The sequence below is a fragment of the Salmo salar genome, chromosome ssa28, assembly GCF_905237065.1.
Source record: "Salmo salar chromosome ssa28, Ssal_v3.1, whole genome shotgun sequence".
NCBI lineage: Eukaryota > Metazoa > Chordata > Actinopteri > Salmoniformes > Salmonidae > Salmo > Salmo salar.
Window position 1 is genome coordinate 25,005,574 of NC_059469.1, and position 16,900 is coordinate 25,022,473.

Genomic DNA, 16,900 nt, shown 5'->3' on the forward strand with positions numbered 1-16,900 from the left:
CCTATGCTGATCCTCAACACAGGAGCCCCACAAGGGTGCGTGCTCGGCCCCCTCCTGTACTCCTTCTTCACCCATGACTGCGTGGGTACACACATCTCCAACTTAATCATCAAGTTTGCAGACGACACAACAGTGTTAGGCCTGATTACCACCAACGACGAGACAGCCTACAGGGAGGAGGTGATCGTGGACTTCACGATCACCTCTCCCTCAACGTCAACAAAATGAAGGAGCTGATCGTGGACTTCAGGAGACATCCACATCAACGGGGAGAGGGTGAAAAGATGCAAGTTCCTCTGCGTGCACATCACTTACAACCTGAAATGGTCAATCCACACAAAGTCTCTTCAACCTCAGGAGGCTGAAGAAATTTGGCTTGGGCCCTAAGACTCTCACGAAATTCTACAGATGCACAATTGAGAGTATCCTGTCAGGCTGTATCCCCGCCTGGTATGGCAATTGCACCATCTGCAACCGCAGGGCTCTCCAGATGGTGGTGCAGTCAGCCCACCATGTCACCAGGGGCACACTGCAGCACCCGGTGTCACAGGAAGCAAAGAAGATCAGCCACCCAAGCCACGGCCTGTTCACTGCTACAATCTAGAAGGTGGAGACCGGTGCATCAAAGCTGAGACCGAAAAACAGCTTCTATCTCTAGGCCATCAGACTGTTAAATAGTCACCACTAGCCGGCCTCCGCCCAGTACCCTGCCCTGAACTTAGTCACTGTTACTAGCCGGCAACCATCTGGTACTCTACCCTACACCTTATAGACTGCTGCCCTATGTACATAGTCATTGAACACTGGTCAATAATGTTTACATACTGTTTTACCAACTTCATATGTACTGTATATACTGTATTCTAGTCAAGGCTCATCCTATATAACTGTGTACACACCTTTTTTTTCATATACTGTCCATACAGTGTATACACACCATCATATGCATATATATTTATATTCCGGAAATTGACATTGCTCGTTCCGATATTTCTTAATTTCTTTATTTTTATTTTTGGGGTTTGTGTGTATTGTTAGGTATTACTGCACTGTTGGAGCTAGCAACATAAGCATTTGCTGCACCTGCGATAACGTCGGAACAATATGTGTACGCAACCAATACAATTTGATATGATTTCTTAGATCACCGGATCGGAATACAGTATCCCCTTATATTGTGGACTCGCTCCAGCCTCCAGTCTCAATGCAGCCATACAGTCACACAGAGGCAGGCTTATGTTACGGAATAGACACACTGCACCGCTACCTACCATTTTTACAATACTTGGAGGCTTGAATTGTACTCAATGCTTTTTCTTGTCCAGAGTAGGGTTGGACACTTTCTAAGTTTACCAATAAACTACCAGAATTCTGGTAACTTACAAGGAATATATTGTGGCCTTTTTGGGTATTTCAGATAATCGCAGGTGTCTAATTGTCTCTGGCCCTCTGTGTGGCCTTATCATATGTAAAATATATTTATAAAATCAAGTATGATTTTTTTCAAAAAAATTGAATGACAAAGCTGTAAGACATGATCCTAAATATAAACCGTCAACTTGGTGAATACCGTTGGTGTTTAATATGAGGGGTTCAGCATGAAATATCCTTTATTTCTTTTTTTACACACTTTTATTATTTTATGTATTCGTTGTAAATGTTTTGTTGTCAAACTGGTGGCAGTTGTGAAAAAAGACAATAGTTGGAAGAGTTGCATATTTAATTGAAAATAATGCCATTGTTGATTAGATGTTTTTCCCATTAATTTGGCTAGCTTTGCAACCAAAAGCAGTGCGGTGCAGTTCAGCTCTTTTTTATGGAAGTCTGTCAGTTTTTACAAAGACTGTTTTAACATTCATAAAACTGCCTTCTAGTTTTAGTTAAGAACAAAGGACTTTGTTAAAACAGTAAAACAATGAAAGTATGCTCCAGAAAACACAAAATAACCGTCTCTCCTTTTTCAAATGTAACGTGTAACGTTATTATAGCTTTTCTTATTTACGAGGCTATTTGACTTTTCCTTATTTTGCCTGTGGACGACAGGATACGTTTTTTTTGGAAAACCACACACGTTTTAATGGCTGTGGAAAAAGTGAGCTCACTCTCCACTCCAGAGAAGTGAAGGTTCTGACAGCGAGGAGAGGAGCAATGGGCTTCGTCCCACAGACACACACACAAACACACACATACACACCATCATTCCCTCCCTTACTCCACGAGGACAGAGACAGAGACATCTGTAGGATCCTAATGATGATCATATGAGGTAGAATATAACTACTTCATACTGTTGGTGAATGAAGGGTTTATATAAATCTCTGCATATCCTATCAATGACTACATGTCTTATCTCTCTCCCTCTCTGGCTCAGGGAAACGTGGTGTGAAGGAGCAGCCTCTAGTTTTCCACACACAGGTCAAGTCATCAGGATACACACAATCCCCCCGGTAGGTTGTGCATGTGTGTGTGGGGAGTCCAACGGTTGAGGAGTTGTTCTACCAGCAAGACTTTCTGTCCTTTTCAACCCATTGGAATAGCACGTTACACATCAGAGAGCTAGAATGAGACAAGGAAATAAGTCACAGAGAAAATACACACAAAACCTTACAATATTAAAACAGCCTTCATATTAGATAGATTATGTTTTTTGTTACATTTCTTTCTGTCTTTTTACATAGGTGTTAACTAAGACGGTGTTATTTTTCTAAATGTTAAGTATATGCAGATTATTTGTTTGGTCCTGGGGTGTGTAGTTTCTGTTCACTGTTCTAGTTTCCAGTCCAAGTCTTGCATTTTTATTATTTGGTCATATTTTATGTGGATGCTCTTCCCTCTCTTTCATGTTTTCTTGCACAGGGGCAGACTGGGACCAGAAATCGGCCCTTGCATTTGTAATACACCAGTAACTTTTTTTCTTTGAGGCCCCACCCCCATTATTAGCCAAATAATGATCATTTTGCGTAAAAAAAACTAAGTTAGACAGGCCCACTGGGCTAAAAATTCACCAACCCATCTGGCATTTGCCCGAAATGCCAGATGGCCAGTCCGCCCCTGTTCTTGCATCAATATTAAGGCCAATGTGTTAGGGTTCAGGGTTGAGGTTACATTTATATTATGCTGTTGATAAAATGAAGAAAATGCAATTTTACATAAATATGTTTGCTTTTCAGAATGACAATGTTCTCACCCAAGACCAATGTTCAGAAGAAGACCCCAGGACCTACAAAGACCAAAAGGAAGATGTAAGCAGACCACCATGTCCAGATATATTCAGGGCCGGTTTCTCAGACAGATACAGTACAAAGTCTAGATCTGGACTAAAAGCTAGTTTAATCGAAAATCTTCAATGAACATGCATTTTAGACCATTAGTAGGATTAGTCCTAGTCTGGGAATCCGGCCCTTTGTTTTGTACAAAATTCTTGATATTTTTTCCATATGAATATCAACATAATTATGCATTATTTTAGAGGATGTCTCGTTAGTGATTACCCAGGAGACACTGCAGCACCCAGTGTCCCACACACTAACCTCAGCACAGTCAAAACCCCTACACCAGTTTGCTGTGCCCAATACTCAGGTAACTCTCTCTCTCTCTCTCTGTCTCTGTCTCTTTTTATCATACTTTCATTTGTTCCTTTTTTGCTTTACCAAGAATCATTAGAATCATACAAGCTAATATATATATATATATATTTTTTTTTTTGTCTTCTCTGCCCAGGAGATGGAAAGCAGATTCTGTGTGGTCTGGGAGACAGATCTGTATTGTTGTACAAGTCCTCCCTCACTGGCACTCCAGCTGTTTACACAGGTAGTGGGGCAAGAAAAGACAGACAGACAGACAGACAGACAGACAGACAGACAGACAGACAGACAGACAGACAGACAGACAGACAGACAGACAGACAGACAGACAGACAGACAGACCTCTCAAATTCTGTTTATTTTACCTCAAGACTGTTTTGGTCCACGGTTCCCTTTTTCCTCCCTGTTCCCTCCTTTTCACTCTCCTTTAAAATAAGTCTCAGTGAAAAAGCAAAGCAGTCAAAACCTTAAAACCCAAAGAACAGGACGGAGTGTGGTTTTTGATGACTATTTGTTTTATTATTTATTGAACCACATTTTTGTTTATCTCACCTGTCAATCATGTTGAGAATGATGTTCTAGCTCTGAAGTGAATGCAGGCAACTGACTGGTAATGTTTTTTTCTGCCGCTATGGAGAGGATTGTTTTTCTTTTTCTCCCACTTTATTACTTAGGGGGAAACTTAGTTACTATATGGCTGAAAAATAAAGAGAGGAACTGAGCTTATAACCCTGTTTTTATAAGCCTAGTGGAATACAGACTAAATCACTACCTAGCTTATTTTCACACTGTTCTCAGCCCAAGCTATCCAAGACCCAGTGTTCCCTAACCGTGATGGAAATAGTAACCTGCACCAGAGTCACATTCACTTTGAAATCTTACAGGATTTTTTAGCCTTTAAAGCCTGTATGCTAGGAACTTGATGGAGTGAGTGTTGCTGGCCTTTGTCTTAATGCTTCATTACTGTTTTCATATAAAGTGTGAATGAAGTGAATACTCTTCAGAATGCTGTTTAAACTCAACTATTATCTGATATTTTCTTTACTGTTGATACAGGGTAGCCTTAGCCTATGATGATTTACTTATTTCATCTGGGATCGTAAACGATACTGGAAACAGGTCCAGAGGCTCAAGATAAAAGGCTTCAGGAGAAGATCCAAACATCCACCCATATCCTCTAACATCTAGATAAAAAAATATATATCCTGGTGATGGTGAAGCATTATCTGGTTCTCTGCCACGGCATGAGCGTGAGTAAGGTGTTTGGTTAACATTGTCTTTTACATTACACACTCAATGTCAACAAAACAAAGGAGATGATCATGGACTTCAGGAAACAGCAGAGGGAGCACCCCCTATCCACATCGACAGGACAGTAGTGGAGAAGGTGGAAAGTTCTTCACCACGCTGTCTGTGTGGGTGGACCATTTCAGTTTGTCCGTGATGTGTACGCCGAGGAACTTGAAACTTTCCACCTTCTCCACTACTGTCCCGTCGATGTGGATAGGGGTGTGCTCCCTCTGCTGTTTCCTGAAGTCAATGATCATCTCCTTTGTTTTGTTGACATTGAGTGTGAGGTTATTTTCCTGACACCACGCTCCGAGGGCCCTCACCTCCTCCCTGTAGGCCGTCTCGTCGTTGTTGGTAATCAAGCCTACCACTGTAGTGTTGTCTGCAAACTTGATGATTAAGTTGGAGGCGTGCATGGCCACGCAGTCATGGGTGAACAGGGAGTACAGGAGAGGACTGAGAACGCACCCTTGCGGGGCCCTGGTGTTTAGGATCAGCGGGGTGGAGATGTTGTTTCCTACCCTCACCACCTGGGGGCGTCCCATCAGGAAGTCCAGGACCCAGTTGCACAGGGCGGGGTCGAGACCCAGGGTCTCGAGCTTAATGACGAGTTTGGAGGGTACTATGGTGTTAAATGCTGAGCTGTAGTCGATGAACAGCATTCTTACATAGGTATTACTCTTGTCCAGATGGGTTAGGGCAGTGTGCAGTGTGATTGCGTCGTCTGTGGACCTGTTGGGGCGGTAAGCAAACTGGAGTGGCTCTAGGGTGTCAGGTAGGGTGGAGGTGATATGATCCTTGACTAGTCTCTCAAAGCACTACATGATGACGGAAGTGAGTGCTATGGGGCGATAGTCGTTTAGCTCAGTTACCTTAGCTTTCTTGGGAACAGGAACAATGGTGGCCCTCTTGAAGCATGTGGGGACAGCAGACTGGGATAGGGATTGATTGAATATGTCCATAAGCACACCAGCCAGCTGGTCTGCGCATGCTCTGAGGACGCGGCTAGGGATGCCGTCTGGGCCAGTAACACGTTTAAATGTTTTACTCACGTTGGCTGCAGTGAAGGAGAGCCCGCAGGTTTTGGTAGCGTGCCGTGTCGGTGGCACTGTATTGTGCTCAAAGCGAGCAAGGAAGTTGTTTAGTTTGTCTGGAAACAAAAATCACGGACTACTCTTTTTGTAGTCCGTGATTGACTGTAGACCCTGCCACATACCTCTCGTGTCTGAGCCGTTGAATTGCGACTCTAATTTGTCTCTATACTGACACTTAGCTTGTTTGATTGCCTTGCGGAGGGAATAGATACACTGTTTGTATTCGGTCATGTTTCCGGTCGCCTTGCCCCGATTAAAAGCAGTGGTTCGCGCTTTCAGTTTTGCGCGAATGCTGCCATCAATCCACTGTTTCTGGTTGGGGAAGGTTTTAGTAGTCGCCATGGGTACAACATCACCGATGCACTTGCTAATAAACTCGCTCACCGAGTCAGCGTATACATCAATGTTGTTGTTCGACGCTATCCGGAACATATCCCAGTCCACGTGATCGAAGCAATCTTGATGCGTGGAGTCAGATTGGTCGGACCAGCATTGAACAGACCTGAGCACGGGTGTTTCCTGTTTTAGTTTCTGTCTATAGGCTGGGAGCAACAAAATGGAGTCGTGGTCAGATTTGCGGAAAGGAGGGCGAGGGAGGGCTTTGTATGCGTCGCCGAAGTTAGAGTAACAATGATCCAGAATTTTGCCAGCCTGGGTCGCACATGATAAAATATGCTGATAAAATTTAGGGAGCCTTGTTTTCAGATTAGCCTTGTTAAAATCCCCAGCTACAATAAATGCAGCCTCAGGATATGTGGTTTCCAGTTTACATAGAGTCCAATGAAGTTCTGTCAGGGCCGTCGAGGTGTCTGCTTGGGGGGGATATACACGACTGATTATAATCGAAGAGAATTTTCTTGGTAGATAATGCGGTCGGCATTTGATTGTAAGGAATTCTAGGTCAGGTGAACAAAAGGACTTGAGTTCCTGTATGTTGTTATGATCACACCACGACTCGGTAATCATAAGGCATACACCCCCGCCGTTCTTCGTACCAGAGAGATGTTTGTTTCTGTTGGCCAGGGCTTGGTTAGGTGCTGTTAGACCATCTCTACTAGAGGACAGTTCTCTAGGCCAGGGCTTGGTTAGGTGCTGTTAGACCATCTCTACTAGAGGACAGTTCTCTAGGCCAGGGCTTGGTTAGGTGCTGTTAGACCATCTCTACTAGAGGACAGTTCTCTAGGCCAGGGCTTGGTTAGGTGCTGTTAGACTGGCTCCACTAGAGGACAGTTCTCTAGGCCAGGGCTTGATTAGGTGCTGTTAGACCATCTCTACTAGAGGACAGTTCTGTAGGCCAGGGCTTTGTTAGGTGCTGTTAGACTGGCTGCACTAGAGGACAGTTCTCTAGGCCAGGGCTTTGTTAGGTGCTGTTAGACTGGCTGCACTAGAGGACAGTTCTCTAGGCCAGGGCTTGGTTAGGTGCTGTTAGACCGGCTCCACTAGAGGACAGTTCTCTGGCCAGGGCTTGATTAGGTGCTGTTAGACTGGCTCTACTAGAGGACAGTTCTCTAGGCCAGGACTTGGTTAGGTGCTGTTAGACCATCTCTACTAGAGGACAGTTCTGTAGGCCAGGGCTTTGTTAGGTGCTGTTAGACTGGCTCCACTAGAGGACAGTTCTCTAGGCCAGGGCTTGATTAGGTGCTGTTAGACCATCTCTACTAGAGGACAGTTCTCTAGGCCAGGGCTTGGTTAGGTGCTGTTAGACCGTCTCTACTAGAGGACAGTTCTGTAGGCCAGGGCTTTGTTAGGTGCTGTTAGACTGGCTCCACTAGAGGGCAGAGGGTCATTATAATAGTTCTCTCCTGTGCCTGAGACCAAAGGCATGACATTGTTCCAAGAGCAGTGGATGTATAAAAGTATATGTCAGTGTCTGTGGGGATGTTGTTGTAACCCTCACTCTGTTTAGCTGTCCAGTACTCTGGTTTCAGATTCACTACTGTGGTTTTAATTAATACTCTTTTCATAATACTAAGCCAAGCCGGCCATAATATAGTTTCTGGCACTTTGCTGGAAAAGACAATAGCTACGTCCAAAATGGCACCCTATTCCTTATGTAGGGTACTACTTTTGTTTGTTTCGTTATGAAGCTCTGGCCAAGGGTAGGGGACTAGGGAATAGGGTGCCATTTGAGAACCTATCAGAGCCAGTACATGGCATTACAGCATGGGTTAGCACAATGAAAATGTATGTGTGTCTTTCAGAGGGGTAGGGTTAAAGATGAAGTCAAATTTCGGTTGGACTTTGTGTACATTTGACAAATAAAGTGATCTTCATCTTAAAAGGGTACCAGGTTCACTCACTACTGCTGTTTCATCAACTCCTTGTACTTGTCCATCAACTCCAGGCTGACTCAGCACAACTCTGGATGTGTTTGCAGGTCATGACAAGGCAGTGAGTAGTGTGGCCTGGAGTCACAGCAGACAGTGGTGGCTGAGTGCCTCAGAAGACAGGACCCTCCGCATCTGGCCCACTGGAAGTCCTGAGCCTGCCGTTACCATGGTAAACACTCAGCATACATACAGAAGGCACAATTAATCCCAAAATGAGTTGTATACATAATGTACAAAACATTAGGAACCCCTGCTCTTTCCATGACATATACTGACAAGGTGAATCCAGGTGAAAGCTATGACCCCTTATTGATGTCACTTGTTAAATTCTCTTCAATCAGTGTAGATGAAGGGGAGGAGACAGGTTAAATAAGGATTTTTAAGCCTTGAGACATATCAAATTTTATTAGTCACATGCGCCGAATACGACCTTACAGTGAAATGCTTACTTACGAGCCCCTAACCAACAATGCAGTTAAAAAAAATATGGATAAGAATAAGAGATAAAAGTAAGAAGTAATTAAAGAGCAGCAGTGAAATAACAATAGTGAGACTATAGACTGGGGGTACCGATACAGAGTCAATGTGCGGGGCACCGGTTAGTTGAGGTAGTGTGGACATGTAGGCAGAGTATGTGTGCCATTCATAGGGTGAATGGGCAAGACAAAACATTTAAAGTGTCTTTGAACGGGGTATGGTAGTTGGTGCCAGGCACACCGGTATGTGTCAAGAACTGCAACGCTGCTAGTTTTTTCATGCTCAACAGTTTCCCGTGTGTATCAAGAAGGGTTCACCACCCAAAGGACATCCAGCCCACTTGACAGAACTGCGGGAAACATTTGAGTCAACATGGGCCAGCATCCCTGTGGAACGCTTTCGACCCTTTGTAGAGTCCATGCCCTGACAAATTAAGGCTGTTCTGAGGGCAAAAGTGTTGTACACTCAGTGTATATAATGTGACAAAATAGTTCTATCATCATGGCTTAGTAACTTTCCATCTCAGGTTTCTCCAGTGTCCATGATGTGACAAGCCTTATGGAATAGTAAAAGCCTAGTTAATGAGGTTGATGACATACTGTGTCTCTTGGCCCGGCGTTGTGTGATGTTGTTAGAGGGAACATCTGCACAGAACTCTGCTCGTCTGTCTATCTGTTTGTCTGTTGGCTGTGAGCATGTGCAGATCGTCTTCACTCCCTAACTGGACATCACACTCTCCTAGAAGTCCCAGAACATTTTACTCAAATCAAAGTTTATTGGCTGTGTGAAATGCTTAAAATACTGTATATGTCTTTCCTTTATATCCCCATGCTTTCCAGGGTGGGGATCAGTTCCATTTCAATTCCGTCTCAATTCAATTCCAATTTTCCCGAAGACTGCTTTAATAGTTTTGACAGAAGCTTCTGACAATTGGAGACAGGGCAACAAAGTTTGTTTGTCTCCAGAGCGGTTTAGAGCGCATTGTGACGTTTCATTTTGGCAGCATATTCTGATTATTTTTCAAAGCAGTTTTCTCCCCTCAGCTGCTGCTAACCATCCCAGCATCTCTCCTCTAAATGAGGAGATCCTAGACTTGGCAGGAACTCTAGCAGTTTATCTATTTGTCGTGAACTGAAGCAGTTTAAGTAAGCATCTTGGCAACAACATAGACATGTAATTCGGGGAGGGAAACTATGCAGGGGGAAGAATTATTGCACATGGCTTTGCACAATGAAGTTGATAAGATGTCTGTGTAATGAAGATCCACTATCTATCAGGCATTGAAATTGGTTCAGGGAATAGAACTGGGAAAGACGGTGATCTCTGGTGTTCCGGAACAGAACTGTTATTTTCAAATCTTGAGAACCGGTTAAAAATGTAACTTTTTGTTCCAAAATTGTTCCTAATGTTTTGTATATAATTCTGTAAAGTTATAATGCTAGTAAAAGCCTAAACACATTCCAGTTCACATCATGTCATGATGTTCAGCGCTTCAAGCCAAGCCCCCTCCATGGCCACCCCTCTCTTGCTCTTTCCCCACTGGTGAAATTTCATTTGCGCCTTTCATTTGCCCCTTATCTGACCAATCAAATATGTAAATAACTAGCTTAAGTGTTCCATAGCAAGCTTCTCTATCTGTGCTAATGGGTTGAGTAAATTCATTAGCTATTTTGTAAAAATCTATGTTGATTTCACATGTTTAAAAAAATACGAAAAAGGACTATATGAACCCAAACTTGGGTTCGAACTGGTTCAGCACTTTATTTTCAGGTTGGAACAAACTGTCATACATTCCACATCACAGTTGGTGGTTTTCTGATTAGGGTTGCAAAATTCCAGAATCTTTCCCAGGTTTTTCAGGAATTTCTGTTACATTAGATAGGCTATATAACGTTGCAGCTCCTACAAGCCCTGGGGCTAAGCGCCTGATGAGGCATGACGGCCTATAATCTCTTGGTTTGTCTTTTGGCACTGAAAAACACTTCACCCTTCCCCTCTCTTCACCTCTATTCTCCTCTCTTTCCTTCTCTTCTCTTTTCTTCCCCACTCTTCTCTTCTCTGTCCTTTTCTTCTCCTTTCTTTCCCACTCTTTTCTTCTCTGTCCTTTTCTTCTCCTTTCTTTCCCTCTCTTCTTCTCTCTTCCCCTCTCTCTCTGTTAAAGAGTACCACATTATGCAGAGCCTGTTCCAGTGGAACCACACCCGGCTCCTAACATATGGCGACCAAGAAGACCACCTGCGTCTGTCTTTCCCACTGTCTCCTCTATCTATAAACCTCTTTACTTCTATACTGCCAAAATAAAAGCATCAAAGATATGAAAAGTGTGGCTTCAAAAAAAGAGGACCACATAACTGCTCCACAACGAGAGCATAGCATGCTGACAAGGACACAGCCCCTCTCCCTCTGCTTCAATCCAAATTATATTCTTTCATGAGTCTCTTTTTCCACATGGAAAATATAAATTCCTGTGTCTTAGTGACTTTGAGGCCAGGGAAAACTCCTCACAAAGCATTTTAAAGGGAGAAAGAGAGAGGGGGAAAGAGAGAGGGGGATTTATGAATGCAACCAACCCTCCTATTATGAATGAAACCCATCTATTAAACCCATCTATTAAAGGGTAAATCTATTTAATGCACATGTGGTATCAGGCCATGAAAGTAGAGGCTCATAGAGCAATAATTATATTCCAATATTTGTTTCAATGTTATTTGAGGCTATATTAATTTTTAGGATAGGGGGCAGCATTCGGAATTTTGTATGAAAAGCGTGCCCAAAGTAAACTGCCTGCTACTTAGGCCCAGAAGCTAGGATATGCATATAATTGGTAGATTTGGATAACACTCTAAAGTTTCCAAAACTGTTACAATAATGTCTGTGAGTATAACAGAACTGATATGGCAGGCAAAAACCTGAGGGAAATCCATCCAGGAAGTACCATTATTTTGAAATGGCTGTTTTTCCAATGAAAGCCTATCCACCATTTAAAGGGATAGGACCCAGATTCCGTTCCCTATGGCTTCCACTAATTGTGAACAGTCTTTAAACATTGTTTCAGGCCTTTATTCTGAAAAATGAGGGAGAATAACCACATTGAGTGAGTGGACCCTGGGAGCTCTTTTCTGCGTGCGACCGAGAGCGCACCTTTCTTGTTTTTCTTTTATATTGACGACACTATTGTCCGGTTGAAATATTATCGATTATTTAGGCTAAAAACAACCTGAGGATTAATTCTAAACATCGTTTGACATGTTTCTACGAACTTTACGGATACTATTTGGAATTTTCGTCTGCCTTTTGTGACCGCATTTGAGCCATTGGATTACTGAACAAAACGCGGCAACAAATTTCAGGTTTTTGGATATAAAGAGGGACTTTATCGAACAAAATGAACATTTATTGTGTAACTGGGAGTCTTGTGAGTGCAACCATACGAAGATCATCAAAGGTAAGTGATTAATTTTATTGCTATTTCTGACTTTCGTGACTAATCTACTTGGCTGCTAACTGTTTGTAATGTTTTGTGTGCTGAGCGCTGTCCTCAGATAATCGTATGGTTTGCTTTCGCCGTAAAGCCTTTTTGAAATCTGACACGGCGGCTGGATTAACAACAAGTTAAGCTTTATTTTGATGTATTGCACTTGTGATTTCATGGAAATTTAATATTTATAGTAATTTAATTTGAATTTGGCGCGTTGCAATTTCACCAGAAGTTGTCGAGATGGGACGCTAGCGTCCCACTGATCCATAAGAAGTTAAATACCTTATCATAATAACCCTTATTAAACAGTCATCAAATGGTTGGCCCTCAGCTGAGACGGATGCAAGATAACTCAAGTTATTCATCAGGTAGTGATTGGTTTGGTAATACTTAACCAAACAAACTTTTGGTAACATTCTGCAGATATGTTTCATAACTTGTTATAAGCAATTTGTAAGCTTTTATAATTATTCTTCCTTCAGGGGGGTGATGAGAAGTTCTCCAAAACCATCCGGGGGGCTCAGTTCTACTACCTGGATAAGTTCCTGTTACTGGCATCTGGTCCCTCCCTACACCTCTACCTGTATCACCTGGACAACACACAGGACGACATTAAAAGGTAAGGATATGAAAGATAGAAAAGTATATAGATCGATAGATAGAAGTTGCCGGTACCTCTGTAACCTGGCTGGATATCACACAGGATGACATTAAAAGGTAATGATAGGAACAATATTTAAATGATAGGAATCACATTTTAATTATATGAACAACACATACTCATCTGTCATTGGGCTGGCTGGTGGATAGGGCAACAAAAGGTTCCCAACTTCTGGCTGTCCTTGGTCATCTTCTCCACTGTGCCCCAGTTCTGCAGATGGTGTTGGAGCTCAGTCTCCATCGTTCTATCGTACATTTCAACCAAACATGTAACATGTATAATAGCTCAGCTAGGAAGCACTAATCTTTGATTGCATCTGGGAGGAGGCTATTGGTACATGTTTTTTGGACCATGGATATCAACAGATATTTATTTTATGCGTCATCCCAACAATTCATAGTGAATAAAATATAAATGCAACATGTAAGGTGTTCCAGAAATGTTCCATAAGCAGAAAAAGCTTAGCTAGCTAGCTAGCTTTGTGCACAAATTTGTTTAAATCCCTGATAGTGAGCATTTATTCTTTGCCAAGAAAGTTAATCCACCTGACAGGTCTGGGATATCAAGAAGATTAAACAGCATGATCATTACACAGGTGCACCTTGTGCTGGGGACAATTAAAGGCCACTCTAAAATGTGCAGTTTTGTCACACAACACAATGACACAGATGTCTGAAGTTTTGAGGGAGCGTGCAATTGGCATGCTGACTGCAGGAATGTCCACCAGAGCTGTTGGCAGAGAATTGAATCTTAATTTCTCTGCCATAAGCCGCCTCCAACATCATTTTAGAGGATTTGGCAGTATGGCCAACTGGCCTCACAACCACAGACCACATGTAACCACGCCAGTCCAGGACCTCAACATCTGGCTTCTTCACCTGTGGGATTGTCTGAGACCAGCCACCCAGACAGCTGATGAAACTGAGGAGTGTTTCTGTCTGTAATAAAGCCCTTTTGTGGGGGAAAACTCATTCTGATTGGCTGGGCCTGGCTCCCCAGTGGGTGGGCCTGGCTCCCAAGTCAATCAATCAATCAAATGTATTTATAAAGCCCTTTTTACATCAGCCGATGTCACAAAGTGCTATACAGAAACCCAGCCTAAAACCCCAAACAGAAAGCACGGTGGCTAGGAAAAACTCCCTAGAAAGGCAGGAACCTATGTGGGTGGGCCTATGCCCTCCCAGGCTCACCTATGGCTGCTCCCCTGCCCAGTCATGTGAAATCCATAGATTAGGGCCTAATTTAGTTTTTTTCAATTGACTGATTTCCTTAAATGAACTGTAACTCAGTAAAATCATTGAAATTGTTGCATGTTGCTTTATATTTTTTTTCCCAGTATTGTTAGTTTACAGTCACATCACAGTCACATTTATTTTTTTATTTCACCTTTATTTAACCAGTTAGGCAAGTTGAGAACAAGTTCTCATTTGCAATTGCGACCTGGCTAAGATAAAGCAAAGCAGTTCGACACATACAACAACACAGAGTTACACATGGAGTAAAACAAACATACAGTCAATAATACAGTAGAAAAATAAGTCTATATACAATGTGAGCAAATGAGGTGAGATAAGGGAGGTAAAGGCAAAAAAGGCTATGGTGGCAAAGTAAATACAATATAGCAAGTAAAACACTGGAATGGTAGATTTGTGGTGGAAGAAAGTGCAAAGTAGAAATAGAAATAATGGGGTGCAACGGAGCAAAATAAATAAATAAATACAGTAGGGAAGAGGTAGTTGTTTGGGCTAAATTATAGATGGGCTATGTACAAGTGCAGTGATCTGTGAGCTGCTCTGACAGCTGGTGCTTAAAGCTAGTGAGGGAGATGTGTTTCCAGTTTCAGAGATTTTTGTAGTTCGTTCCAGTCATTGGCAGCAGAGAACTGGAAGGAGAGACGGCCAAAGGAGGAATTGGCTTTGGGGGTGACCAGAGAGATATACCTGCTTGAGCGCGTGCTACAGGTGGGTGCTGCTATGGTGACCAGTGAGCTGAGATAAGGGGGGACTACCTAGCAGGGTCTTGTAGATGACCTGGACCCAGTGGGTTTGGCGAAGTATTTGAAGCGAGGGCCAGCCAACGAGAGCGTACAGGTCGCAGTGGTGGGTAGTATATGGGGCTTTGGTGACGAAATGGATGGCACTGTGATAGACTGCATCCAGTTTATTGAGTAGGGTATTGGAGGCTATTTTGTAAATGACATCGCCGAAGTCGAGGATCAGTAGGATGGTCAGTTTTACATTTACATTTACGTCATTTAGCAGACGCTCTTATCCAGAGCGACTTACAAGGGTATGTTTGGCAGCATGAGTGAAGGATGCTTTGTTGCGAAATAGGAAGCCAATTCTAGGTTTAACTTTGGATTGGAGATGTTTGATGTGAGTCTGGAAGGAGAGCTTACAGTCTAACCAGACACCTAGGTAGTTGTAGTTGTCCACATATTCTAAGTCAGAACCGTCCAGAGTAGTGATGCTGGACGGGCGGGCAGGTGCAGGCAGCGATCGGTTGAAGAGCATGCGTTTAGTTTTACTTGTATTTAACAGCAGTTGGAGGCCACGGATGGAGAGTTGTATGGCATTGAAGCTCGTCTGGAGGGTTGTTAACACAGTGTCCAAAGAAGGGCCAGAAGTATACAGAATGGTGTCGTCTGCGTAGAGGTGGATCAGAGACTCACCAGCAGCAAGAGCGACATCATTGATGTATACAGAGAAAAGAGTTGACCCAAGAATTGAACCCTGTGGCACCCCCATAGAGACTACCAGAGGCCCGGACAACAGGCCATCCGATTTGACACATTGAACTCTATCAGAGAAGTAGTTGGTGAACCAGGCGAGGCAATCATTTGAGAAACCAAGGCTATTGAGTCTGCCGATGAGGATGTGGTGATTGACAGAGTCGAAAGCCTTGGCCAGGTCAATAAATACAGCAGCACAGTATTGTTTCTTATCGATGGCGGTTACGATATCGTTGAGGACCTTGAGCGTGGCTGAGGTGCACCCATGACCAGCTCTGAAACCAGATTGCATAGCGGAGAAGGTGCGGTGGGATTCGAAATGGTCGGTAATCTGTTTGTTCACTTGGCTTTCGAAGACCTTAGAAAGGCAGGGTAGGATAGATATAGGTCTGTAGCAGTTTGGGTCAAGAGTATCCCCTCCTTTGAAGAGGGGGATGACAGCAGCTGCTTTCCAATCTTTGGGAATCTCAGACGACATGAAAGAGAGGCTAGTAATAGGGGTTGCAACAATTTCGGCAGATAATTTTAGAAAGAAAGGGTCCAGATTTTCTAGCCCGGCTGATTTGTAGGGGTCCAGATTTTGCAGCTCTTTCAGAACATCAGCTGACTGGATTTGGGAGAAGGAGAAATGGGGAAGGCTTGGGCGAGTAGCTGTGGGGGGTGCAGTGCTGTTGACCGCAATAGGGTTAGCCAGGTGGAAAGCATGGCCAGCCGTAGAAAAATCCTTATTGAAATTCTCAATTATAGTGGATTATATTGGAGGTGACAGAGTTTCCTATCCTCAGTGCAGTGGGCAGCTGGGAGGAGGTGTTCTTATTCTCCATGGACTTTACAGTGTCCCAGAACTTTTTTGAGTTTGTGTTGCAGGAAGCAAATTTCTGCTTGAAAAAGCTAGCCTTAGCTTTTCTAACTGCCTGTGTATATTGGTTTCTAACTTCCCTGAAAAGTTGCATATCACGGGGGCTGTTCGATGCTAATGCAGAACGCCACAGGATGTTTTTGTATTGGTTAAGGGCAGTCAGGTCTGGAGAGAACCAAGGGCTACATCTGTTCCTGGTTCTAAATTTCTTGAATGGGGCATGCTTATTTAAGATGGTAAGGAAGGCATTTAAAAAAATAACCAGGCATCCTCTACTGACGGGATGAGGTCAATATCCTTCCAGGATACCCGGGCCAGGTCGATTAGAAAGGCTTGCTCGCTGAAATGTTTCAGGGAGCGTTTGACAGTGATGAGTGGAGGTCGTTTGACCGCTGG

At 43.3% G+C, this 16,900-nt stretch overlaps 1 protein-coding gene across 2 annotated transcripts in view; it reads left to right on the forward strand.

Annotated features, from left to right (window-relative positions):
• The window catches only part of wdr27 (WD repeat domain 27), a 170,628-nt gene that overhangs the window by 35,510 nt on the left and 118,218 nt on the right, over nt 1-16,900 (forward strand). For both annotated transcript variants that reach the window (XR_006762576.1, XM_014180055.2), the window contains exons 14-19: nt 2,372-2,447; nt 3,171-3,242; nt 3,470-3,579; nt 3,721-3,810; nt 8,346-8,467; nt 12,736-12,872. Coding sequence is in view for 1 of the 2 variants with exons in the window: in XM_014180055.2 (XP_014035530.2) it covers nt 2,372-2,447; nt 3,171-3,242; nt 3,470-3,579; nt 3,721-3,810; nt 8,346-8,467; nt 12,736-12,872 (607 nt within the window). In the remaining variant the exon portion in view is untranslated. The remainder of the gene's footprint in view (nt 1-2,371; nt 2,448-3,170; nt 3,243-3,469; nt 3,580-3,720; nt 3,811-8,345; nt 8,468-12,735; nt 12,873-16,900) is intronic.